The following is a 27,779-nucleotide window of genomic DNA, read 5'->3' on the forward strand; positions in this document are numbered from 1 at the left end:
AATAAACAAAACAATTCAGATTAGTAACTGCAGCGTGTCTGCAGAACTCACAAAGTAAGATATTTAAGAGCAAAACGGATGCTTAAACTATAAAACACACTGCATCACTCCAGCACATACAAAATGTGAAAGACTCGTAGCAACTGTTTCGATGTTCAATGCACAAACACTTGTCTCACAAAGTTGCACAGCATACAAACATACGAAAAACACGAATACATAAATACCAATTGCTGTATTATTATATACATTCTCTAGAGATAATGGACATCATTAAAAAAAGACATTCTATAAATACTTACACGTTTATCACAAACAAACAATAACGATTGTATTAGGCTGCCTTGTGATTGCAATTTCACGTACGGTAGTCTTTTGTAAACATTAACTATCGCCTTGCTAATAATTATAGGCTGAAGTGTGATTGCAACTTCACTTATGGTAGTCTTTTGTAAACATTTAACATCGCTTTGCTAATAATTATTAAGACAGTGATCAGGATAAACCTTTTTTGCCTCACATATGCACTGATGTCTTGAAAGACCTTTCGATATCGTTAACACTAAACCTTAGATATATATTATTTTTCCTTAATATACTCAGAACGTTTCATCAAATCCATAAAGGCAAACAATATATATATATGCTCAGCATATCGTAGCATTTTTATTTGTTGACACATGTATTTTCTATTGCATTTAAATAGCATTACCAAATCAACAGTTCAAAATGACGATCATAATGATGAAGGACATATTCTAAACTACATTTACTAATTATTATCATACAATCTTGTATCTTCCACACCAAAAAGGACTCATTAAATGCGCACGTAGCTTGGGTAGGATGAAATAATTTTATCCCACTTTTACAGCAAATTCGGTTGATTAAAGCCCCGTCGATTAAATATCATCTATAATCAACGGAAGGAAATGACGTCAATATTTCGACGAAATGACGTCATAAATCCAGCGAAATTATCCAGTCTAACTAATGTTGTTTAAACAAAAAGGTTTACAAAATAAAAAGTGCGATAAATAGAATAATAGATTAGTGTTGATTATAGATCAGGTTTATCATGCTCGGCACGAAAACGAAAAAGCACTCGCCAAGGCTCGTGCTTTTTTTTTCTAAGCCTCGCATGATAAACCTGATCTATAATCAACACTAACCTATTATTCTCTATGTAGTAAAATGCTTCGCATTACAGTTAGCATGGCTCCGTTTCTGAACTATGTGATAAACTTTTGTAGAAACAATGCCAGACTTTACTTTATTGTATAGACGGCAGTGTAAGCTATATTCCGGGCTATATGGTATAGACGCGGTTCTTTTACACTATTGAAGGTACCATATGATAAAGTTGTTAAAAAGCGTACATTTCACATTTCACATACAATAGCCATAATGATTATGGACTAGCATAAGGAGCTCGTGTATTGGTCAGTTCAGAGGTCCGCTGTGGATGGATACAAAGCAATCCCCTTTCAAAACTTCATCAAGACCTTTATGGGAAAGAACATTTGTTGACAAAAAACGAAAGACGATGAGCAACACAGAGACAAAATTTCCATATGAATTCGCGATCTCACGACCTAAATCACCACACTGACGCGCGTCTGGTTTTGCTGAGATTTGCAGAAACAAACCGTTTGTCTATGTCTATGTTGACGTAAATCTCAGTTAGTCTCCCGATATCTCGTTCTGAACCACTGCTACTGTCACAAGCGGGACTTTCGTTGGATACACCGTTTGAGTGTATTATTCCCGGCTCCGATGCGGGGTCTTCTTCTAGAATATTCGAAAACGCCCAGGTGCGCGGAGAATCAGTATCCGGTTTGCTGTTTAGTGCATTCTCGGCGAAGACTGGGTTGAGTTTTGGTTTGGAAATCTCAAATGCGTAGCTTTCCTGAAATAAAAAAAAACTTGCTTTAAAAAAGTATGAAGGCTAGAAGTATCAAAAGAAGAAGAAGTAGCAGTAGTGGGAGTGGGGGGGGAGTGGCGGCGGTGGTGGTGGCGGTGAGGTAGTGGTGGTGGTGGTGGTAGTAGTAGTAGTAGTAGTAGTAGTAGTAGTAGTAGTAGTAGTAGTAGTAGTAGTAGTAGTAGTAGAAGCAGTAGTAGTAGTAGTAGTAGTAGTAGTAGTAGTAGTAGTAGTAGTAGTAGTAGTAGTAGTAGTAGTAGTAGTAGAAGTAGTAGTAGAAGTAGTAGTAGTAGTAGTAGTAGTAGTAGTAGTAGTAGTAGTAGTAGTAGTAGTAGTAGTATAGTAGTAGTAGTAGTAGTAGTAGAAGTAGTAGTAGAGTAGTAGTAGTAGTCGTAGTAGTTAGTAGTAGTAGTAGTAGTAGTAGTAGTAGTAGTAGTAGTAGTAGTAGTAGTAGTAGATCGTAGTAGTAGTAGTACTAGTAGTAGTAGTAGTAGTAGCTAGTAAGTAGTCGAAGTAGTATTATAGTAGTCGTAGTAGTAGTTAGTAGTAGTCGTAGTAGTAGTAGTAGTAGTAGTAGTAGTACGTAGTAGTGTAGTAGTAGTAGTAGCAGAAGAAGTAGTAGTAGTAGTAGAAGTAGTAGTAGTAGTATTAGTTGTGGTGGTAGTAGTAGTAGTAGTAGTAGTAGTAGTAGTAATAGTAGTAGTAGTAGTAGTAGTAGTAGTAGTAGTAGTAGTAGTTGTAGTTGTAGTAGTAGTAGTGATAGTAGTAGTAGTAGTAGTAGTACGTAGTAGTTAGCAGCAGCAGCAGCAGTATAGTAGCAGTAGTAGAAGTACTACTACTACTAGTAGTAGTAGTAGTAGTAGTAGTAGTAGTAGTAGTAGTAGTAGTAGTAGTAGTAGTAGTAGTAGAAGTAGTAGTAGTAGTAGTAGTAGTAGTAGTAGTAGAAGTAGTAGCAGTAGTAGTAGTAGTAGAAGTAGTAGTAGTAGTAGTAGTAGTAGTAGTAGTATTAGTAGTAGTAGTAGTAGTAGTAGTAGTAGTAGTAGTAGTAGTAGTAGTAGTAGTAGTAGTAGTAGTAGTAGTAGTAATAGTAGTAGTATCTACGAGTTCAATTAATTCAATGAATATAGATGTTATTGTTCTCCTATACCTATGCGTGTTTACAGCTATTGAATTTTTTAGCATTTTAGTAAAAAGGGTAATTCATGTTAGCAAATGGTCCATAAACGTCTACTAAATATGAAAATACTTCAACACACACTATAAAGTGATCGTATTAAGGTGGTGCGCAATGCAAATAGCGCATTTCAAATAAAATATCGCTCGAAGAGCAAAGACGTAACATCCAAGTATTCTGTGTTACAGTTCAAGTTATTTGTAATCCTTGTGAATGTTAGTAATGAAATTTGCGTATCAATAGTTGTAAGTTTCTTTTATTAATTCATATGTGTATATTTCTTGTTTACAAATGGTGTTTCGGTGAGAGATACGCTCAATTAAATCGGGTTTACACGATATTAATGTATTTATATACGTACTCTTTAACACAGGAATAAAAGACAATTTTGTATTCCTTCTTAACTTTTTCATTGGTATTTTAACTGGCTGAGTAACTACGTTTGGAGTAATAAATGCGGGAAACTGCCGTACTCTAAGATCACACAACGCGATGAAGTCAATGGAAATAAACCTGTATTTCATAACACAAATTATATAAAATAATACAAATTTTAAAATCTTTATCAATCGTTTGAATGTAAAACAAATCAGTGCAAAACCATTAACTTTCTAATATCTTTGTAAACCAATGATTTCAGGTGAGTAACGCAATTTTTAGTTTCGGATTTAGTATATCCAAGGTATTGAGGTCACTGACCTTCGATTTTTTGTATTGATTCATTGACGAATTCCACGTTTGTTTAAAGAAAACTCTCAAGAGTCACGTAAACACACTTTCTTGCTTACATACATAAAGAAATGGTATAGCGGTACTTAAAAATGCATATTTTAAACATCTTTTCGTCGCGTAATCAAAAAAGAAGAGCACAAGATTGCTTACGTACATAAATGGAATTTATATCTTGGCTGATATCATTGCTTAATATCCTATATCTCAAAGAGTCATTTATATTTCATAAAATGACGTAAGGTAAACCAATCTATAATCACTTAAAAACTTAATAAGTAAGTGTCGAACGTACACATTGAGAATAACACTACACGACGAAAATTGAGCAATTTTCACTATTCGCCAGTATAAAACATTTAGGTTGATTTAATATCTTGGCGTCATTGCTTAAAACCGATCATGGAGATATTATTTCCGCATAAATATAAACAAGATCAAGTATTTCCACGGAAAAAATAAACATGTGGGTTATCTGAAAATTGCGGTTTTTCGTTAATTTTCATTAGAAGTCATAAATGAAAAAAAACAACACTAGAGTTGTAAAATTTGTCATACCGTTTCTCATAGCCGTAAATTTTAATAAATAATGTTATTTATTGTTCAATTATAATGCTGATTTCATAATTATCATTTTACAAAATATTACAAATCGCTTTACCACTCTTTATATTATCTAGTTATGTTTCTCCATAGAATGTATTAACAATAAACTAATTTCCCAAATTAATTTTCCATGTAGACGTCATCAATGTGCTTTTGGTTGAATCAATAAAAAATGGGCGTTGTACATTTTTTAAATCACATCATGCGGATCACCTTTGTATTTGTCCGCAGTGCACCTACCCTGCGCACAAAGTCTTCGCGTACAACGGAATCAAGCGGATTTGCGTTAGAGAGTTGTTTGTATTCATCGTCTTCAAGGGCCGTGTCTAAAAGGAGGAACTCTGCAAGTTTCTTGGGAACTTTGTGCTCCAACGTAAATAGTACCAGCCCCACGACTGTTGTGAGGATGCCTGAAAGTGGGAACGAAATTATTGCGACGATTGAGCAGTGGGTTTTTCTTGCGAATGTTTTGTTATATTCACATGAGTCGCGTTCTGAGAAAACGGGGCTTCATGCATGTGCGTAAAGTGTCATCCCAGATTAGCCTGTGCAGTCCGCACATGCTAATCAGGGGCGACACTTTCCGCCTAAAATGGATTTTTGCTAAGAAGAGTCTTCATTTAAACGAAAAATGTCATAAAAGCGGAATGTGTCGTCCCTGATTAGCCTGTGCGGACTGCAGAGTCTAATCTGGGATGACACTTTACGCACATGCATTAAGCCCAGTTTTCTCAGAACAAGGCTCTTATATTCCCATGTATTCTCTAACGACAGTGTATTTTCTACGTTGATACAGATAAACCTCAACATGTCAGTAGCCCCACTCAGTAGCCCAGTAACTCGTTCCCACGATTTAGTATGCCGTGGGGACGAGAAAACATACTAATACGTATGACATAGTGTATCGTGAGAACGACTTAGAATGCCGTCGTAACGACATATCTTAATCGCAGAAACGAATAATAAAGTCGTAATAACCAGTCCGAAATAGATAATGTACTCGTGGTCATGATATAATCAACATATCCTAAGTTATCTAAAAGCATTTAAAACGCGCATTTGTCTGATTTATATCATAAATAATGTATGCGTTTTATTAGCCATTCAAAACATGCGTTAAACAACCTATATTTTAAATAGCTAGTTACCTCATTACTACGACTTAATTATCTCGTCCCCATGAGTTACTTAGTTGTGCAAGCTAGTTAATAAGTAGTTCCAACGAGTTACTTAGTCTTTCTCAAGAGTAAGCTATGTCATAACCGCTACCTACTAACTCATGCATAATCGATCATATACTTGAAAGCAAACTCCCGCGTGTGTTTCGAATGGTTTCACAAACAGAGCAATGGATAATTTCACTTATAAGATTACAATATTACTTGAGATGATACCATGCGCCTTTTGCGTTATAATGACACAAAAAGTATTTTCTTAAATGATCGATATAGCGATTTTGTAGTGAGCAACATAATATTGACATGTTTGCAAAATTCATGTTCGTTATCCAAGAAATGAATAGGGAAGTCTATAAGAGTATAAATAAATATCTTACCAAACACAAGAGTTGCCCAGAAGCACCAACCGAAGCGAAGCTCGATAGGACCGTCGGAGCAGGGCATCCGTAGAGCGCGCTGCGGGCAAAGGAAGTCGTATACGCCGGCGGCGAGTATCATGCAGACGCCCGCCAGAGTGAAGCAGGCGGCGCCGTACCAGACGACACTGCATAGCAGGATGTTTCCGGTTACCCAGAAAGCAAACGCCGTCCTGAAGTGAGCATAATTATGATGTTTTTAATATATAAAAGACTGCACCGTGCTCTGTAAAAAGGGGGTTTAATGCATGTGCGTAAAGTGTCGTCCCAGATTAGCCTGCGCAGTCCGCACAGGAAAATCAGGGACGTCACTTTCCGCTTGTATGGTGTTTTTCGTCTACAGAAAGTCTCTTCTTAGCAAAAATCCAGTTTGGGCGACCTATTTTCGTGATGCGAATTATTAAGATTTTGACGTAATTGTATTTATAATGGACACATTTTGTTTAGCAATCATGTATGTATATAAACAAGTAACAGTGGACTTTCCGGTTACATAATAAAAAGTGTCGCGAAAAGCATACGGATTGTTCGATACAGGTTAATTAGTACATATACGTACACATGTCTACAAAATAGAGTTAAAACAGCGATATCTTCATATTGGAAGCCTACCGATCAGGCAGTGGAAAACAAATCAAATCAAAAGTTCATTGATACGTATTTTAATTTGTATAACTTTCCACCCTTTTCCTTTTCCAGAGGTAATTGTGAACAATGAAAGAAATAAGTCGCTGAGGCTGATCGGTATCTCAAATTGATATAATACGGTATACCAAGGAGTTTTCAGATAACAACGGTAAGGCGCATTTGTTCCATTTTCATACGATTCCGTTTTTAGTGGGTTCGCTTTTGAGGGAGTTTACGGTACCACCATCATATTGTGACACTACTGTAACTCATTACTAGTATTTCAATAATATAGATTGATATGTACTCACTTACCAACAAATTGGCAGACTCTAAACAAGCCTTGGCGGTTATGAAAAAGGCATATCCTTATTGTCCCTTACGCACGTGCATGAAGCGTACCTACATGACATCATGTGACCTAGAACCCAATCAAGGGTGCTTGCTAAGCTATGTCTTTTTTGTATATCCTAATGCTGCTTGGAAAAAACAACAACCTTGTCAACGGCCATTCTCCCCTTACCCCGGCCTGATTCAAGTAGGAAAGTTGTCTATTACTGACTTCAATAGGTGCACTTAGTACAGGTAAAATAGCTTAGACAGAAGAAATGGAAGTTGGTTAATGGGTGCACATAGTACAGGTAAAGTAGCTTAGACAGAAGAAATGGAAGTTGGTTAATGGGTGCACTTAGTACAGGTAAAATAGCTTAGACAGAAGAAATGGAAGTTGGTTAATGGGTGCACTTAGTACAGGTAAAATAGCTTAGACAGAAGAAGTGGAAGTTGGTTAATAGGTGCACTTAGTACAGGTAAAATAGCTTAGACAGAAGAAATGGAAGTTGATTAATAGGTGCACATAGTACAGGTAAAATAGCTTAGACAGAAGAAGTGGAAGTTGATTAATGGGTGCACATAGTACAGGTAAAATAGCTTAGACAGAAGAAGTGGAAGTTGATTAATGGGTGCACTTAGTACAGGTAAAATAGCTTAGACAGAAGAAATGGAAGTTGGTTAATGGGTGCACATAGTACAGGTAAAATAGCTTAGACAGAAGAAATGGAAGTTGGTTAATAGGTGCACATAGTACAGGTAAAATAGCTTAGACAGAAGAAATGGAAGTTGGTTAATGGGTGCACTTAGTACAGGTAAAATAGCTTAGACAGAAGAAATGGAAGTTGATTAATGGGTGCACTTAGTACAGGTAAAATAGCTTAGACAGAAGAAATGGAAGTTGGTTAATGGGTGCACTTAGTACAGGTAAAATAGCTTAGACAGAAGAAATGGAAGTTGATTAATAGGTGCACATAGTACAGGTAAAATAGCTTAGACAGAAGAAATGGAAGTTGGTTAATGGGTGCACTTAGTACAGGTAAAATAGCTTAGACAGAAGAAATGGAAGTTGGTTAATAGGTGCACTTAGTACAGGTAAAATAGCTTAGACAGAAGAAATGGAAGTTGGTTAATGGGTGCACTTAGTACAGGTAAAATAGCTTAGACAGAAGAAATGGAAGTTGGTTAATGGGTGCACATAGTACAGGTAAAATAGCTTAGACAGAAGAAATGGAAGTTGGTTAATAGGTGCACTTAGTACAGGTAAAATAGCTTAGACAGAAGAAATGGAAGTTGGTTAATAGGTGCACTAAGTACAGGTAAAATAGCTTAGACAGAAGAAATGGAAGTTGGTTAATGGGTGCACTTAGTACAGGTAAAATAGCTTAGACAGAAGAAATGGAAGTTGGTTAATGGGTGCACTTAGTACAGGTAAAATAGCTTAGACAGAAGAAATGGAAGTTGATTAATGGGTGCACTAAGTACAGGTAAAATAGCTTAGACAGAAGAAATGGAAGTTGATTAATGGGTGCACTTAGTACAGGTAAAATAGCTTAGACAGAAGAAATGGAAGTTGGTTAATGGGTGCACATAGTACAGGTAAAATAGCTTAGACAGAAGAAATGGAAGTTGGTTAATGGGTGCACTAAGTACAGGTAAAATAGCTTAGACAGAAGAAATGGAAGTTGGTTAATGGGTGCACATAGTACAGGTAAAATAGCTTAGACAGAGGAATGGAAGTTGGTTAATGGGTGCACATAGTACAGGTAAAATAGCTTAGACAGAAGAAATGGAAGTTGATTAATAGGTGCACTTAGTACAGGTAAAATAGCTTAGACAGAAGAAATGGAAGTTGGTTAATGGGTGCACTTAGTACAGGTAAAATAGCTTAGACAGAAGAAATGGAAGTTGGTTAATGGGTGCACTTAGTACAGGTAAAATAGCTTAGACAGAAGAAATGGAAGTTGATTAATAGGTGCACTTAGTACAGGTAAAATAGCTTAGACAGAAGAAATGGAAGTTGGTTAATGGGTGCACTTAGTACAGGTAAAATAGCTTAGACAGAGGAATGGAAGTTGATTAATAGGTGCACTTAGTACAGGTAAAATAGCTTAGACAGAAGAAATGGAAGTTGATTAATAGGTGCACTTAGTACAGGTAAAATAGCTTAGACAGAAGAAATGGAAGTTGGTTAATAGGTGCACATAGTACAGGTAAAATAGCTTAGACAGAAGAAATGGAAGTTGATTAATGGGTGCACTTAGTACAGGTAAAATAGCTTAGACAGAAGAAGTGGAAGTTGGTTAATAGGTGCACTTAGTACAGGTAAAATAGCTTAGACAGAAGAAATGGAAGTTGGTTAATGGGTGCACTTAGTACAGGTAAAATAGCTTAGACAGAAGAAATGGAAGTTGATTAATGGGTGCACTTAGTACAGGTAAAATAGCTTAGACAGAAGAAATGGAAGTTGATTAATGGGTGCACATAGTACAGGTAAAATAGCTTAGACAGAAGAAATGGAAGTTGATTAATAGGTGCACTTAGTACAGGTAAAATAGCTTAGACAGAAGAAATGGAAGTTGGTTAATGGGTGCACTTAGTACAGGTAAAATAGCTTAGACAGAAGAAATGGAAGTTGATTAATAGGTGCACTTAGTACAGGTAAAATAGCTTAGACAGAAGAAATGGAAGTTGATTAATGGGTGCACATAGTACAGGTAAAATAGCTTAGACAGAAGAAATGGAAGTTGATTAATAGGTGCACTTAGTACAGGTAAAATAGCTTAGACAGAAGAAATGGAAGTTGGTTAATAGGTGCACATAGTACAGGTAAAATAGCTTAGACAGAAGAAATGGAAGTTGGTTAATAGGTGCACTTAGTACAGGTAAAATAGCTTAGACAGAAGAAATGGAAGTTGATTAATGGGTGCACATAGTACAGGTAAAATAGCTTAGACATAAGAAATGGAAGTTGGTTAATAGGTGCACTTAGTACAGGTAAAATAGCTTAGACAGAAGAAATGGAAGTTGGTTAATGGGTGCACTTAGTACAGGTAAAATAGCTTAGACAGAAGAAATGGAAGTTGGTTAATAGGTGCACTTAGTACAGGTAAAATAGCTTAGACAGAAGAAATGGAAGTTGATTAATGGGTGCACATAGTACAGGTAAAATAGCTTAGACAGAAGAAATGGAAGTTGGTTAATGGGTGCACATAGTACAAGTAAAATAGCTTAGACAGAAGAAATGGAAGTTGATTAATAGGTGCACATAGTACAGGTAAAATAGCTTAGACAGAAGAAATGGAAGTTGATTAATGGGTGCACATAGTACAGGTAAAATAGCTTAGACAGAAGAAATGGAAGTTGGTTAATGGGTGCACATAGTACAGGTAAAATAGCTTAGACAGAAGAAATGGAAGTTGATTAATAGGTGCACATAGTACAGGTAAAATAGCTTAGACAGAAGAAATGGAAGTTGATTAATGGGTGCACATAGTACAGGTAAAATAGCTTAGACAGAAGAAATGGAAGTTGGTTAATGGGTGCACATAGTACAGGTAAAATAGCTTAGACAGAAGAAATGGAAGTTGATTAATAGGTGCACATAGTACAGGTAAAATAGCTTAGACAGAAGAAATGGAAGTTGATTAATGGGTGCACTAAGTACAGGTAAAATAGCTTAGACAGAAGAAATGGAAGTTGGTTAATAGGTGCACTTAGTACAGGTAAAATAGCTTAGACAGAAGAAATGGAAGTTGATTAATAGGTGCACATAGTACAGGTAAAATAGCTTAGACAGAAGAAATGGAAGTTGATTAATGGGTGCACTTAGTACAGGTAAAATAGCTTAGACAGAAGAAATGGAAGTTGATTAATAGGTGCACTTAGTACAGGTAAAATAGCTTAGACAGAAGAAATGGAAGTTGATTAATAGGTGCACTTAGTACAGGTAAAATAGCTTAGACAGAAGAAATGGAAGTTGATTAATGGGTGCACTTAGTACAGGTAAAATAGCTTAGACAGAAGAAATGGAAGTTGATTAATAGGTGCACTTAGTACAGGTAAAATAGCTTAGACAGAAGAAATGGAAGTTGGTTAATAGGTGCACTTAGTACAGGTAAAATAGCTTAGACAGAAGAAATGGAAGTTGGTTAATGGGTGCACATAGTACAGGTAAAATAGCTTAGACAGAAGAAATGGAAGTTGGTTAATGGGTGCACTTAGTACAGGTAAAATAGCTTAGACAGAAGAAGTGGAAGTTGATTAATAGGTGCACTTAGTACAGGTAAAATAGCTTAGACAGAAGAAATGGAAGTTGGTTAATGGGTGCACTTAGTACAGGTAAAATAGCTTAGACAGAAGAAGTGGAAGTTGGTTAATAGGTGCACTTAGTACAGGTAAAATAGCTTAGACAGAAGAAATGGAAGTTGATTAATAGGTGCACTTAGTACAGGTAAAATAGCTTAGACAGAAGAAATGGAAGTTGATTAATGGGTGCACATAGTACAGGTAAAATAGCTTAGACAGAAGAAATGGAAGTTGATTAATGGGTGCACATAGTACAGGTAAAATAGCTTAGACAGAAGAAATGGAAGTTGGTTAATGGGTGCACTTAGTACAGGTAAAATAGCTTAGACAGAAGAAATGGAAGCTGGTTAATTGGCTAAAATGTTTGTTAAAACAGCGATGACGCCCAGTAAACCAACAAGACAACAAAGTAAACACTATTAAACGTGCCAGTCCGGATGGATGCTTACATTATCTTTTCAACATTCCACCAAACGCAAATTGAAACTGTTTACATAAAATTTAAATGCTAACGTTTCTAGGTTAAGAGTTCGTTAGCAAAGCTTTAACGCTCTTCTCAGTTGATAATGTCAACAATTCAGCAGTGATAAGTACGCAAACGAATCCAGTTCGTTTGTTGGTCTCCATCAGCATCAAACTAGTAAATTAAGTGCGTTGTTATCATGACGGCACTTTTATTGTAAAAGGCGTTTTAAATGTCCGCCAAACAAGGGTATTACTCTCCGTCATTTGTGTAACTTTGCTCCCTGATGATGTTTTAGTGTAATTTATTTTTTTTTGCATGTGAATAAAAATGTTTGAAAACTGTTACTTTATGGACAAGCATGATAACAGTCTTTAAAATATGTTGAGTAATGCGTATGTAATATCATAGCGCGTCACGCAAATTACCGGAATAACCAGAAATCCCTACATACGGTTATCAAAAGCTTCATTTAGATTACTAACTGTTCGGCCCTTTATTATCTCGTTAATATCCGTGTAGTATAAAAACCTTGCAATTTGAATGTCATGCGCAAATCAATATAATTCTTAAAAAATGACATCATTTAAATATAAGCGTTAGAAAATTATGTTTGTAATTCTAAGAACATTGGCTTCTTCACGACCCATTGATAAATAATGACATTGACTTTATCAGAAGATAGTCCTTTAAACGGCTATACGAGACCTCTACTCGAAGAACTGATCGAGAAACGTTGAATATATCCAAACTTAATCGATTTTTAATATCATCGCACATTGTGCGGTAGGTTTGCGATAGGAATGCATCTTTGAACGGATGATGATCGATGCCTCCTCTTCCAGCGAATACATTGTATTGGGTCTTGCTCAACCTACGTCACATGCTTCAACGGAACTTAAACGCTTCATTAAGTTTCATTTCACGATTGAAATATATCAAAACTAAATCGAGTTTAGTGTCATCGGACAATGTCAGTGCGGTAGGTATACACTATGGAACGCCAAAACTGCCTTTTGTTGTTAAGTTGACATTATGTTGGGTTAAGTTCGCATTATGTCGGGTTAAAGTGACATTATGTTGGGTTAAGTTGGCATTATGTTGGGTAAGGTGACATTATGTTCGGTTATGTTGGCATTATGTTGGGTTGAGGTGGCATTATGTTTGGTTAAGTTTACATTGTGTTGGGTTAAGTAAGCATTATGTTGTGTTAAAGTGACTATGTTGGGTGAAGTTGGTATTATGTTGGGTTAAGGTGACATTATGTTCGGTTATGTTGACATTATGTTGGGTTGAGTTGGCATTATGTTCGGCTAAGATGACATTATGTTGGGTTAAATTCGCATTATGTTCGGTTACATTGGCATTATGTTGCAGGGGTTCCACTGGCCCAAAAGTAGGTCGCTTACATCGTCGTAAATCAATATTTACAACTGACAAACGCTGGCCGCTTATGCTCGGTCGCGTGCTTTTCGACTCGCAGTACATTTTCGGATAGGATTTTACCGATTTTTTGAAATTCGCCACTTTAAAAAAATTGGAGCCACTTAAAAAAAATAGCGCCATTTGGCGCCAATGGCGATCGAGAGCGGAACAGTTGGGTTCAGTTGACATAATGTTAGGTTTAGTTTAAATTATGTTGGGTTAAGTTTACATTATGTTCGGTTAAGTTGACATCATGTTCGGTTGTCATAACGTTATGTCCGGTTCAATCGGATTTTTTCAAGAAATCTGTGTCTATCTCCAATCGTATTCAACCCGAGAAGGTTTAAATAGTTCGGCGTCGCTTAAGCCCAAGTCTCACTATAGCCGGTAGAGCCCCGGTCCATCCCGGTTTGCTAACGCCGTTCGACCGGCGAGAACCGGGATGATTAGTAGCAATTTTTTAACGCGGTCACACTATTTCCCGGTGCCGCCCTTGTTGAAGCCGGTCAACCACCCGGAAGAGTCCCGTTCAACCCCGGACTAGCTACGGTTTATCCCGGTGAAGCCCCGGCAGAGCCCAGGTTGTCGCCGGTAATGCCCAAGTGGATTCCCGGTGAAAGCCGGCAGAGCCCCGGTATACCGTAACTCCACCGGCACTAACCGGTGCTATACCGGCATCAGACCCCGGCAGAGTTACGGCAACGCCCCGTTTAAACCCCGGTCGTCGCCGTTATTGCCCAGGCGGAGCCCCGGTGAATGCCGGTGGCGTCCAGGCAGAGCGCCGGTTTACCGATGTACCGTAGCTATACTGGGACTCTGTCGGCATTCATCGGGGCAACACCGGCGACAACCGGGGCGTTGCCGTAGCTCTGTCGAGGTCTTTATGGGCCCCGTTGGAGCTACGGTGCCGTCCCGGTTGTTCCCGATGCCGCGCCGGTTGTTGCCGGTCCTTCCCGATTACTTCCGGTTCATCCCGGTGGTATTAAACATTTGAATACTTTCCCGGTGGAGCGCCGGTCGTTCCCGGTCGTCCCCGGTCGTCCCCGGTCGTCCCCGGTTCATCCCGGTCCTCCCCGGCGGAGCCCCGGATCATCCCGGAAGAGCCCCGGTTCATCCCGATAAATCCCGGATCACGCACCGGGGCTCCACCGGCATCATTGTAAGACTGGGTCTTTAGTTTTGATACCGTTTCGTCGTAATTTTTTTCATTGCAGAAATTTGCAATTAGATCAGAAAGCCCCATCTTTATTAGCGCACGTGTGAGTCGATCCGCCATTTTAAAACTACTGTACCGAGGAGATCCGAATAAACCGAACATATTGTAATGACGACCGAACATGATGGCAACTTAACCGAACATGATGTAAACTTAACCCAACATAATGTAAACTGAACCTAACATAATATCAACTGCATCCAACATAATGTCAACTTACCCGAACCTAATGCCAACTTAATTGAATATAATGCCAACTCAACCCAACATAATGTCAACTTAACCGAACATAATGGCAACTTTACCGAACATAATAACATCTTAACCCAACATAATGTCACCGTAACCCAACATAATGTCAACTTAACCCAAAATAATGTCAACTTCACCAAACATAATGCGAACTTAACCCTGCATAATGTCAACTTAACCCAACATAATGTCAACTTAACACAACATAATGCCACCTTAACCCAACATAATGTCAAATTAACCAAACACAATGTCACCTTAACCTAACATAATCTCAAATGACCCCAGCATAATGCCAACTTAACCCAACATAGTGTCGCCTTAACCCAGCATAATGTCAAATGAATCCAACATAATGTAAACTTAACCCAACATAATGTCAACTTAACCCAACATATCAGTCTTATTCAACAAAAGGCAGTTTTTGGCGATCCATAATACACCGCTGTAATAAATTCCTTTTAGCGCGTATAAATGAATTCCTAAATAATCTAATTTAAATGCTACTTTGACACTAAAACGCTTCATTTCCCGATTCCACACTCGAAAATACTTTACTGGTTGACTAGTAATTATAGCATTCAAGAGTATCACACAATCGCAAATACTTAACTGGTTGACTAGGCATTATAGCATTCTACACTCGCAAATGCTTAACTGGTTGACTAGGCATTATAGCATTCTACACTCGCAAATGCTTTACTGGTTGACTAGGCATTATAGCATTCTACACTCGCAAATGCTTTACTGGTTGACTAGGCATTATAGCATTCTACACTCGCAAATGCTTAACTGGTTGACTAGGCATTATAGCATTCTACACTCGCAAATGCTTTACTGGTTGACTAGGCATTATAGCATTCAAGACTTTACTGGTTGACTAGGCATTATAGCATTCTACACTCGCAAATGCTTTACTGGTTGACTAGGCATTATAGCATTCAAGACTTTACTGGTTGACTAGGCATTATAGCATTCTACACTCGCAAATGCTTTACTGGTTGACTAGGCATTATAGCATTCTACACTCGCAAATGCTTTACTGGTTGACTAGGCATTATAGCATTCAAGACTTAACTGATTGACTAGTCATTATAGCATTCACGAGAAGTATCATAACGATATTTTCATTGACAGTAATCAAAAGGTGTCAGTAGGGTATAGTTCGAAAGTCGCATTAAGACGTGTTAATTTTATAACCCATTTGTCACTATTATATTCAATTAAAGTTAAATACTTTGTTTAATGGTGCACAGCTATACAGGATAAAAACTTTCCACATTTGAACCAATCATCGGTTTAATAAAAGTGTCTGACTTTAATGACGTCGGAAAGTCATTGTTCATTACACCTAACCTTTAATGACATCGGGTTCCTGTGATTCAAAACATATCCCAAACTGTTACCTTTTCGTCGTATTTAGTTATCATTAACCCATTTATGCATAGTGGACTCTCCCATCCTTCTAAATTGGATCAAGTTATTTCCAAAATGAGGAATGTCTAGTATATTTATTTCTTTATTTAGAATATTTCTTATAGAAATTCCGTTAAGCAAACTGCGCAGATCCTGATGAGACGTCTCATCTGGGTGTACGCTGTTTGCAAAGGCCTTTTTTTCTAGACGCCAGGCATTATTGGGTTAAAACATTCAGTCGCGTTACTTACCAGAGAAGAATGTTGGCAAAGTAGCCTGCCATGAAGCAGCTACGTCCGTATCTCAGACCGCCTTCGTCAGTGTCAAAATGGTCTATCATGGACAGCAGCGGCTGAGGCAGCCCGCGGTCAAGGGCCGTCCAGAGCTGCGGACTCTCTTGGATGACTGAACAACAAGGATTTGATAACGTTAATGGTATTTTTATATACAATTTACAGATTAATAACATGTTTATTGCTCTCATTTAGGGCAAGATAAAGTGTCACAAAGTCAAACATTTGTCAAATTGAAACGAGTATGAAGATCCTCGACGTGTTTAATGGTGTAATAAGATCCGCTATACTTGGTTTAATGGTGTAATAAGATCCGCTATACTTGGTTTAATGGTGTAATAAGATCCGCTATACTTGGTTTAATGGTGTAATAAGATCCGCTATACTTGGTTTAATGGTGTAATAAGATCCGCTATACTTGGTTTAATGGTGTAATAAGATCCGCTATACTTGGTTTAATGGTGTAATAAGATCCGCTATACTTGGTTTAATGATGTTATAAGATCCGCTATACTTGGTTTAATGGTGTAATAAGATCCGCTATACTTGGTTTAATGGTGTAATAAGATCCGCTATACTTGGTTTAATGGTGTAATAAGATCCGCTTTACTTGGTTTAATGGTGTAATAAGATCCGCTATACTTGGTTTAATGATGTAATAAGATCCGCTATACTTGGTTTAATGGTGTAATAAGATCCGCTATACTTGGTTTAATGATGTAATAAGATCCGCTATACTTGGTTTTATTTTGTTGGCCGAATTATTTAGTAAGAGAGCGCACATTATTTTGTCTTGTTAGTTGAGCACTAGAGACCAGTGTTTACAGCAAAAGCCGATATTGCTGAAAACCGTGTGTTTATGTTGATAAAGAATTTAAAAATATTGACAAACTGGGTTGTTTATTGAAGTTGATGCCTTTTTTGAGAGCTGTTATTATGACTTTGAGGACGACAAATAAAGCTTCATTTTAGTGTATACTTTAGTTGTATATTTTAGTAGAAATGACTATATCATATTGCCATTCCGTGCCATTTCAGTAGCGCCTCGTACCAGTGATGAATTTACATATGGATCTATAAATCAGGACTAAGACTTACTATTTCCTAGCGTGATCTTTTCGTTGTATTTGAATCTGTTCCCATCGGTAGTGAAAGTTCCTAAAATACAGCAATCGTGCATTTTTTTAAAGTGACACCTTTAATCACCTCATATGATAAAATAAACAAGCCTGCACTAGATTGCAATAAGGCCTGTAAAGCAAAGTGACCAACCAAGCAGTGTTTTGCAGTAAGAATATAAATGACAAAAATGCAATAGAGTTACAGAAAAGAAAAAAAAAGAATTGATACAGTCAAGTAACCATTACCGGATCAGTAGCGTAATTAAGTTGTTCTGGTGAAAAGCAATAAATGTTTTGAAACTTTGTTTACACCAGTTTGATAAAATATTACCTTTGCTTACTGATTCATAACATAGTCTTATTTTTAAACGCAGGCAAAATGTATTTGTGATACCATTTATCGCCGCAGAATTCATGTTATTAATTGTTTTTATATGTGATCTTGTATCCACACTTTACGCATGGTGTTCTTGTGTGAAGTATCTGTTGAAAATCCTAAAAAGATCGAAAAGATATGGGCATCTTATAAACCATGTAAATTGTTTGAATCATATCTAATCATCGATAGTGAACATGGAACATAAATACAACATTAAGATTTAGATCATTTATTGTAAGAATCAACAAAATTTGCATCTATTTTAATATAATATATTATCCATACGCATATTATCACGCTTGATCCGTTATTGCCCTAATTCTTCATTTCATTTAAGGTGTTGCACAATCTTAAACATGAATCAAAACTGAAATGGACTTTTGCAGGCAGAAAGACTACTAAATGGCCTTTAAATTAATGCGTAAACTTCTTACTTTCCAACAGAGTTATAGCATTTGGCCGCGAACAATGTTCAACCTCGATTAGGAAACGAGACGGAAGTCAACAAAGTTTTATATACATGTCAGCAAGACATACCGAAATGTTTGACAAAGAGTAGCTCCGATTACGACTATATCAATGCGTTTCAAAGAACATGCCCTGAATATACTGTGTGCAAAATATCATCTAAAAATGTCAACTATTTATCGCGATACGCAGTCTTGATCATCAAAATGATCCGCTATGGGTAATAATCCGGTAATGGTTACTTGACTGTACTATCTTTTTTAATGTACTCTTTGTTCATCATTTCAGCTTTTTCAAAACATTTTCAAATTGACAGAAAGCATACGCCAACATCCGTTTTATGCGCATGCGCGATCCAAGGTTAACATGGAAATACATTTAATCGCGGCTAATTTATTCCTAAAGTTTATTATTATATCCTTTTGCGCCTATATTATAATGAGAAATATTAAGCTGTCTTGTGTAACATCTTCACAAGAAGAATTTTACTTTATGACAGTGCTCTAATTGCGTGTCACATATTTTATTGATATTCCAACTTTAACCAATATTCGGTTTCTATGTGAGCGGTAATCGAAAACACACGGTTACATAATCAAATTGATTTAAAACAAAATGCTTGACTAAGAACCGAAAGGCAAAATTATACATTTATACCAACTTAATAAATGTTCCGAGTTTCAAAATTGACAGCATGGGAGATGTCATCGGCCATTGTTCAAGTATTGAGTTCGACACATCGAACATTTGCACATTTACGTAACTATAGTTGTACTTGCAACACATACGGACAAATCCAGATAAAGTACGTGATAATTTACATAATAGAAAAACAAAAACACGACGCTCACCTACAAGAGTCAGATTGACTGTTTGCAAACCAACGTGGACGCCCAGTCGTCCTGAAATCTGACCTTTGCTCCGGTATATGTAGGGGGAATGAACTCCTACCTCTCCGATCTGCCAGCAGTATCCGAAGATGCTCACTGAAAAGAACGAAAACGATAATGAGGACGTGCTTAAACAGTATTGAAACATTAAATTGAGCCTCGCTCTGATAAAACGGGGTTAAGTGCATGTGCGTAAAGTATAGTTCATAATAAGCCTGTGCAGTCCGTACAGGCTAATCACGGACGACACTTACTGTGCAGTCCGTACAGGCTAATCACGGACGACACTTACGGCAAACACAGTCCGTACAGGCTAATCACGGACGACACTTACGGCAAACACAGCAGTCCGTACAGGCTAATCACGGACGAAACTTACGGCAAACCAGTCCATACAGGCTAATCACGGACGACACTTACGGCAAACCAGTCCATACAGGCTAATCACGGACGACACTTACGGCAAACCAGTCCATACAGGCTAATCACGGACGACACTTACGGCAAACCAGTCCATACAGGCTAATCACGGACGACACTTACGGCAAACACAGCAGTCCGTACAGGCTAATCACGGACGACACTTACGGCAAACCAGTCCATACAGGCTAATCACGGACGACACTTACGGCAAACCAGTCCATACAGGCTAATCACGGACGACACTTACGGCAAACACGGACGTTTTGTTAAGGAAAGACTTACTATAAAAGAATAATACATAAAAAGGGAAAATTATAGTCCCAAATTAGCCTGTTTTGACAGCACAGGCTTTCTGGACGACACTTTACGCACAAGCATTTAGCCCCGTTTTTCCAGAGAGAGGCGTACTTTTATTCTTTCTGATGTCGTTTGCCGTCGGAGAGGTCGTGAATATGCTCAGAAAAACTGAGTACTACCAACCCTGGCGTGAGGCCATACTGAAACTGCACTAACTGGTGACATTAACGACAGCACCAGAGGCATGTTTTAACCATATAATACACTCAGGAGAGTTCACATATTTTCCTAGAAAAAATAAACCATTTTGTAGTGTGCTATTGGTATCAACAAATAACAAAATATTTACGGTAACTTTTACATTATTATTAGCGTTTACGCGATAAGGTTTTAGAGCCTTTCTTTATAATATGTTTACCAAACGAAAATCTTAAAGGGACCTTTTCAAAGATTTCGTCCTGTTTTAAAGTTTGTCGGCCAATGCTTTAAATTGATAAATGTGAACATCGGAACTAAAACGATCATGTATAAAACAAACATAAAATTAAAGAAAGAAAAGTCATTCACACCTGGGCTCGAACCACTGTCCCTTGGAGTAAAAGCCTAGCGTTAAAACCACTCTGCCATTTGTGCTCACGATTCAATCCATGTATTTTTTTTCTTTATATAAGAAATCATCGTAATGTAATAAAATATAACGATAACAACAGAACTTTCCAAATTATCCAAAGTATACACTGGTTTTGCGTTTGTAATGCTTTATACTTTTCAGGTTTTAAATCGTCAAGAGATGAATATAATGGATTTTTTAGAGACTGGTTAATGTTCAGTATTACTTTTTCCTATCCAAAAACATAACTACAACACAATTTGCAAATCTAAAACATTTTTTTCTCATTTTTTTTCAATATATCAACAAGTGAAAAGGTCCCTTTAATCGGAAAACAAAACGACGGTTTTAAAAGCCGAATAGCTGATAATATACCAAACATTATCAAAAAGATATGATAGCGCCAACAAGTGCATGCATATCGTGATTTTTTGTCTTGATTAACACATGTTAAAATCTTTCCAAATAGTGATTATAATATAAATGTTTTAAAGATTACAAATTATAGATTGATTCGCACTAAACTGAGGTCATATGTTATGGGTTTAGAAACGTAAAAATGTCGGGTTAAGTTCTCAACACATGTTTCGTCAGAATGTTTAAAATCATGAGTACATTGAAACCAAGCACGTTATAACCCCAAAATGTATGCGCTTTGGATTGGCCAGAACTTGGCCAATGTGAAAAATTGATATCTCGAAATCAAAGAAAATTCGCGGTGATAACGTTATTATGTAAAAGCAGTTCGGCGAATCGCAATACCACGGAACTATTTTTAATAGATGACATGTATTTTATTACAAATTTGGAAACATGATGTCATGGCACGTCATGGTTCTTTATACATGGAGATTATCTGCTCAACGGATTGGACAATTATGCTTGCTTAAAATACAAAACAGATTAATTATGCATTTGTTTGTATTTAGCTGAATTTCAACAGAATTTTAGCTGAATTTCAACAGTATTTTAGCTGAATTTCAACAGTATTTTAGCTGAATTTTTAAGAGTATTTTAGCTGAATTTCAACAGTATTTTAGTTGAATTTTAACAGTATTTTAGCTGAATTTTAAGAGTATTTTAGCTGAATTTCAACAGTATTTTAGTTGAATTTTAACAGTATTTTAGCAGAATTTTAAGAGTATTTGAGTCATATATAGGCGTAAAGTTTACCAATACTTGGGTAAGATGTTTTACAAAAAGTAAGTGCACATACGTGTGCCAGTAGAAGACAACTGCACTTATCAAATCAGTAGTAAAAAGGGCTTCATGAATTATCTTCTCACAAGTCATGTGGTCGGGCCTGGATAAAACCCGAGATCCTCGGATTAGCAGCAAAGCGCAACTTAGCAGGCCGGCTATTGCGGTCAAACATCTCGAAACACAATACCACGAAATAATGTTTACAAATGACAAACAAATGCATATCTTACTTAATTTAATTCAAATTTAAGCACATTTTACAGATCATTTGGTGATTTTTTTTATCATGTACGTTTGTTACACCTTTGATAATATACCTATGTTATACATGTACCTTTGTTGTCATTATTCTAAGTATCATCAATTATTATTTATAGCATAAATAAAGTATTTCCAGGCGTATTTAGGCTCGTTCAGGATCAGTCGACGCGTATCTCTTGTGTACATAACAATATTTGAATGTAGCGGATTGCACACACGTCTTTACGTGTCTATATAACTAATTAGGTAAAGAGAACATAGAACATGATCAACTATGGCAATTAAATATCAATACAACATTGATGCATCATGTGTAAAATTTGTCTGGAGTTCCCTCCCCTTTCACTACGTAACTTCTTGTACCGCATTAAAAGAGGCAGGGTACCAGAATAGTGTAAAATGGCAATGTAGGAATCAAATGTCATTGTAAAAATCTTTATTGTTTAGTTTAATTTTATATCATAATTTACGTTTGGCTTCGATTTCCTTTTCTTGGATCAAGACTGTTCATGCGATCAGCGTTTTGATGTATGATCAGCAGTACATGTATCTATACGGAAGCAATAAACGACTGAGCCACTTGTCACTCCCAATTTATTATCCCCACGCTTTTTGAAAAAAAGGTGGGGATATTGTGGTTATCTCCGCCGTCCGTCCGTCTGTCTGTCCGTCCGTCCTGGCCACTATCTCCTCCTACACTAAAAGCACTAGAACCTTGAAACTTACACATATGGTAGCTATGAGCATATGTGCGACCCTGCACTATTTGGAATTTTGATCTGACCCCTGGGTCAAAAGTTATAGCGGTTGGGGTGGGGCCGCGTCAGAAATTATCACTCATTTTTTAAGGTTATTTTACATTTACTTCTTTATTTCTACACCAATTCACTTCAAATTGATACTGGACCTCTCTTATGACAATACGGTCAATCTCAACCATGCATGGCCCCATTCCCAACCCTGGGGCGCCCCGCCCACATAGGCCACACCCACCAAAAATTTCCATTTACTATAATTTTTTCATTTCTACACGGATTCACTTCAAATTGATACTGAACTTTTGTTATGACATTAGGGTCAATCTCAACTATGCATGGCCCCAATCTCAACCCTGGGGCGCCCGCCCACATAGGCCACACCCACCAAAAAAATCCATTTACTATATTTTTTTCATTTCTACACGGATTCACTTCAAATTGATACTGAACTTCTCTTATGACATTAGGGTCAATCTCAACTATGCATGGCCCCATAACCAACCCTGGGGCCCCGCCCACATAGACCACACCCACCCAAAATTGCCTTTACTATAATTTCTTCATTTCTACACCGATTCACTTCAAATTGATATTGAACTTCTCTTATGACAATACAGTCAATCTCAACTATGCATGGCCCCAATCCCAACCCTGGGGCCCCGCCCACATAGACCACACCCGCCCAAAATTGCCTTTTTCTATAATTTCTTCATTTCTACACCGATTCACTTCAAATTGATACTGAACCTCTCTTATGACAATACGGTCAATCTCAACTATGCATGGCCCCATTACCAACCCTGGGGCCCCGCCCACATAGACCACACCCACCCAAAATTGCCTTTTACTATGATTTCTTCTTTTCTACACCGATTCACTTCTAATTGATGATGAACTTCTCTTATGACAATACGGTCAATCTCAGCTATGCATGGCCCCATTACCAACCCTGGGGCACACCTAGGTCAAACATTCGGCGTGGGGATACGCGTCGGCCTCTGCCGCGCCATTTCTAGTCATGGTATGGTTTTAGTCAACAGTATCAAGGTAGATAATAATGGCAGTCTAAGAAATTAACGCACCCACTTTTCGACAAGAACAGGAAGTTCAAATAAAGTGCAACCGATTGGATTAAGTGCAAGTCTTACATGGGGCACACACTCGTGGCTATCAGTTATAGACGCTAAGATTATCCGATTCAAGAACGGCTTATCGCATAAGGCAAACAGTGTACATCCAATGATTTCTTGTTTAGATGCATGTATTTGCACTGTTAATATTTTATAATATTGACTACCAGGAAATCGTCGTTATCAAATCTTGCGGGCAAATCGACAAACAGAGACCTATGTCAGTGTTAAATAGAGATACATGTTTACGTATCGACGCTTAACCCTTTGCATGCTGGGAAATTTGTCGTCTGCTAAAATGTCGTCTGCTGAATTTCTAAAATTAGCATTTTCTTCGATTTTTTTTCAAAGAATACTATTAGAATAGCAAACAGTTTGGATCCTGATGAGACGCCACGTTCTGTGGCGTCTCATCTGGATCCAAACTGTTTGGAAAGGCCTTCAAAATTCGGTTCCAGCACTGAAAGAGTTAAAAACCTTAACCAAGAGCCTTGACGTACACGTTTTCCAGAAAACAAAATATTCCCTTTTCTGTAGTCGGCATGTAAATAGTACTAGTATTCTACTTGGCCAATATCTTACATTTTGTCTTGTCTTTGTTTTGATAAACAAAATAAGAGAAAAAAGCATAAAATACGATTGCCATGAAATGACGTGATTAAAAAAATCAAATCATTTAATTGAACTGCGCATGTTGGCTTTATCCAAGTCATGCTAAATATAGATAGGTTGATAACATGGGTGGCTATGTACACCAGATGTTGTGTCATGATGACTGATGAACAAAAAATGTCGTAATATGGAACGATAATGCCAATACTCACGTACCATATTGACAGACGCAGCAATGCATGCACATGAATGCCATTATGATTTTCAAGACAACCGTAACCAAGGATTACGGTTTTCTGTTTCTATGGACAATGAAGCGTTAACACACGTGGTTCTTCGTATTATTCGAAATACAGACACTGATACCAATACGTTCAAATAAACTTAACGTATATCAAAATTCAACGTCTCGTTGCTAATTCTGGAATAATCAATTAAAAACTGGAATAACATGCGCGCTTCGATGGTCTGCGGAGAATCGAGGATTAAGTGCACAAAATCGTGTCTTCAAACCGTGCATGTCCAAACATCTTTTGACAGACATGTTTTGTCAATAGATATAAGGCTATTTCGGTTGATAATTGTTCAATGGGTGCATATACCAAATTACGACCAAAAAATATATTCCTCCTTTTCAATCTTCCTGTTTAACTTTGATAGCAAACCGTGCTTAACACTGAACAAAAACGTACAAAGTGCACACAGTGCACTTCTTATCAAGGAGCATCCGTATTTGAACAAACAAATGCCTTTCAGCACGATACATATTTGTATTTCTTTGATAAACATAACAAAAACAAACCTCTTGTGTCATTATTTTAGCGGGTAAAAGGCAGTTTAACGATTAAACACAAAAACGTGGACATTTAAAGCATATTTCGTGGTTTATTTAATATCATCATTCTTCTTTACTTAAAAGCTGCACTCGAGTATATTTAAACATGCTTGAACTGAAACGGTTCACAGATTTAACAAAATTATTGGCGTCGCACTGAAGTGCGGCGACTAGTATGTAATACTTTTTTTTCGCTTATGGGAGGAGAAGTTATTTTAAGGATCAATGTATATATTTTTGTTGTCGGAATATCTTGCATAGTGGTGATTTTTTGTGTAAATTAGTGTAAATAAGTACTGCATTTGTGCCTATTACATTTACTACAACATTTATTGCCATGAATGCAAAGCTAATTCTTTTAATTAATAACTGATCACAGGGACTAGGCAATAATAAAAGATCACAGAGACTGGGCAAATACGCGAACCGGTGAAACTTTATGTTTTGTATAAAAAAACTTCTTTGTTCCACTATCCTAGCAACCACCTAGTTACTTATAAAGGCGCCAAAGAGCGCAAAGCGCGACACGTATTTTTAATTGTAATAATGAGTCTTGATAAAGGAAGCAGTCGCTTATCAATGAGGAGCACCATCACAGCACCCCAGTCTCATTACTATCAAGTCATCCTACAGTGTTTGTTTTTTAAGAACCACATATAGAAGGCCGCAGGCCTGACCCGTATCTTGCCAGTGGTACGGACCCTTTGGTATGGACCTTTAACCCCGCTCACTATCCAGCATTTAAACTTCCGGGTTTACATTTAAACCGACTATTAATAGCTTATTAATATCTTAGTTAGAAGGTGATTTTTCAAGCGGTTCCGTAGTGTAGTGGTTACACGCGAGCTTCACATGTGTGAGGCCCAAGGTTCGAACTCCAGTAGAATCAAATTATTTTATTTGTGTTCTATGTTAACTTTTTGTTTTGATGTAGACATTTTAGTTAAAATAAATATGCTGTTTTATTGCAACCATTTTTGTTTTATTATGCCCATGAAATATATGTGTGAGAGTGTTGGGGGGGGGGGGGGGGTCGTACGTTCAGAATCATCTCCCCTTGAAGTTGAGAAAAATATGAAATTACGCTTACAAGATGAAGCAGATTTTTTAAATCTACACAGTTCTGTTCCATTAATGAAAACTGCACACGGGTGCCAGTAAAAAAAGGGAAACCAATGTAAATAAAATGAACTATAAAATATTTGGGGGTTACAGCACAAAATCATAGATAATGGTTATTTGGGGGTTATAACACAACCTCATAGATAATGGTTATTTGGGGGTTATAACACAAAATCATAGATAATGGTTATACCATTGTCTTTTTCTATTTTGTTTAAAATAATCGGCCAATATATTTATATTTACAGTAGAAAAAAAATCGTTCCATGTAACTTCATTGAGTGCCTTTTACACTGAAATTCCCGACGCCCTTTGATGCTTTGCATCAATACTTATCTTGTACTTTATTTAAACTCATATTTGACCTGCCCACACCACTTTATTTATTCGGATTCGGAGAGAAATCGCAAACGTTTACTTAATTCAACAATTATAGCCATCGACATTATTGACAGCCAGGAATGTCATGTGACCTTATATTATTTACACGTTCGTGATTACCTTTCTTTGATTTCAATGGACGGTAATATTATTGTGTATAGTCTCCATGTAATATAATTAACATTATTAAATATTATTGATGTGATGTTGCACTTAAATATTGTCCCTATCTATTGCCTTAGTTGCCTGTTTGCAGATTGACAAAATTCGGATACAGCCACGATGATAAGTGTATGGTCCGCTCGAATTTGTTACAAGCGGACTTCATTTTTCCTTTTTTTAAATGTGTGTTAGTTATTCGGTTTCATGCCTTCCTCATATGTTTGCCCAATGACTGTGATCAGGGTTTTAATTTTGCGGATGTAAAGATAGTCGGATGTATGGATATATGACCCCCTCAATTTTGTTACTCGTTCACAGTTAAGGCAAAATGACAAACAAGTCATTGATTAAAACAAGAATGTTTGTATATTATTCAGCAAACAAAATAACACTTCTGGTTAAGAACAATGTTTTAAATATATGTTCACTTGTTGATAGTAATCAATCGAAGTCGGAAAAAATAAAGCTTTTGTAACGCTTTTCATAGAAAGTTTTGCTAAAACATGCACTGCCGACTGCGTTAACACAACAATCTTATTCAAAAACCTTCGTTAAATTGTGGATGCGCTTTAGTTTTTGCTTCCAGGGGTACCGAGTTAGTCCCCCGGGAATGCAGATTTTTTTAATATGTTGCCTTTTGATCGCAACTATTGAAAACTATTTCAGATATTACAGTTTTGTTAGAAAATTATTTTACATAAAATGTAATGTAATTTTCACAAAAACGAAAATCTTTTAACAAGATCCTTTAAAAGTGGAGTTCATAAAACATA

General features: G+C 37.0%; 1 protein-coding gene across 4 annotated transcripts in view; it reads right to left on the minus strand.

Annotated features, from left to right (window-relative positions):
- Positions 1-1,191: 1,191 nt before the first annotated feature.
- The window catches only part of LOC127860906 (dual oxidase maturation factor 1-like), a 53,247-nt gene continuing 26,659 nt past the window's right edge, over positions 1,192-27,779 (minus strand). For 3 of the 4 annotated variants that reach the window (XM_052399215.1, XM_052399218.1, XM_052399217.1), the window contains exons 4-9: positions 19,174-19,308; positions 17,453-17,512; positions 16,313-16,466; positions 5,986-6,197; positions 4,644-4,840; positions 1,192-1,909 (exon numbers count right to left, since the gene is read on the minus strand). In XM_052399215.1, coding sequence (XP_052255175.1) covers positions 1,601-1,909; positions 4,644-4,840; positions 5,986-6,197; positions 16,313-16,466; positions 17,453-17,512; positions 19,174-19,308 — 1,067 coding nt within the window. In that variant the 3' untranslated portion in view covers positions 1,192-1,600. The remainder of the gene's footprint in view (positions 1,910-4,643; positions 4,841-5,985; positions 6,198-16,312; positions 16,467-17,452; positions 17,513-19,173; positions 19,309-27,779) is intronic. The other variant, XM_052399216.1, reaches the window with a different exon arrangement.

Source organism: Dreissena polymorpha, chromosome 15, assembly GCF_020536995.1.
Source record: "Dreissena polymorpha isolate Duluth1 chromosome 15, UMN_Dpol_1.0, whole genome shotgun sequence".
NCBI lineage: Eukaryota > Metazoa > Mollusca > Bivalvia > Myida > Dreissenidae > Dreissena > Dreissena polymorpha.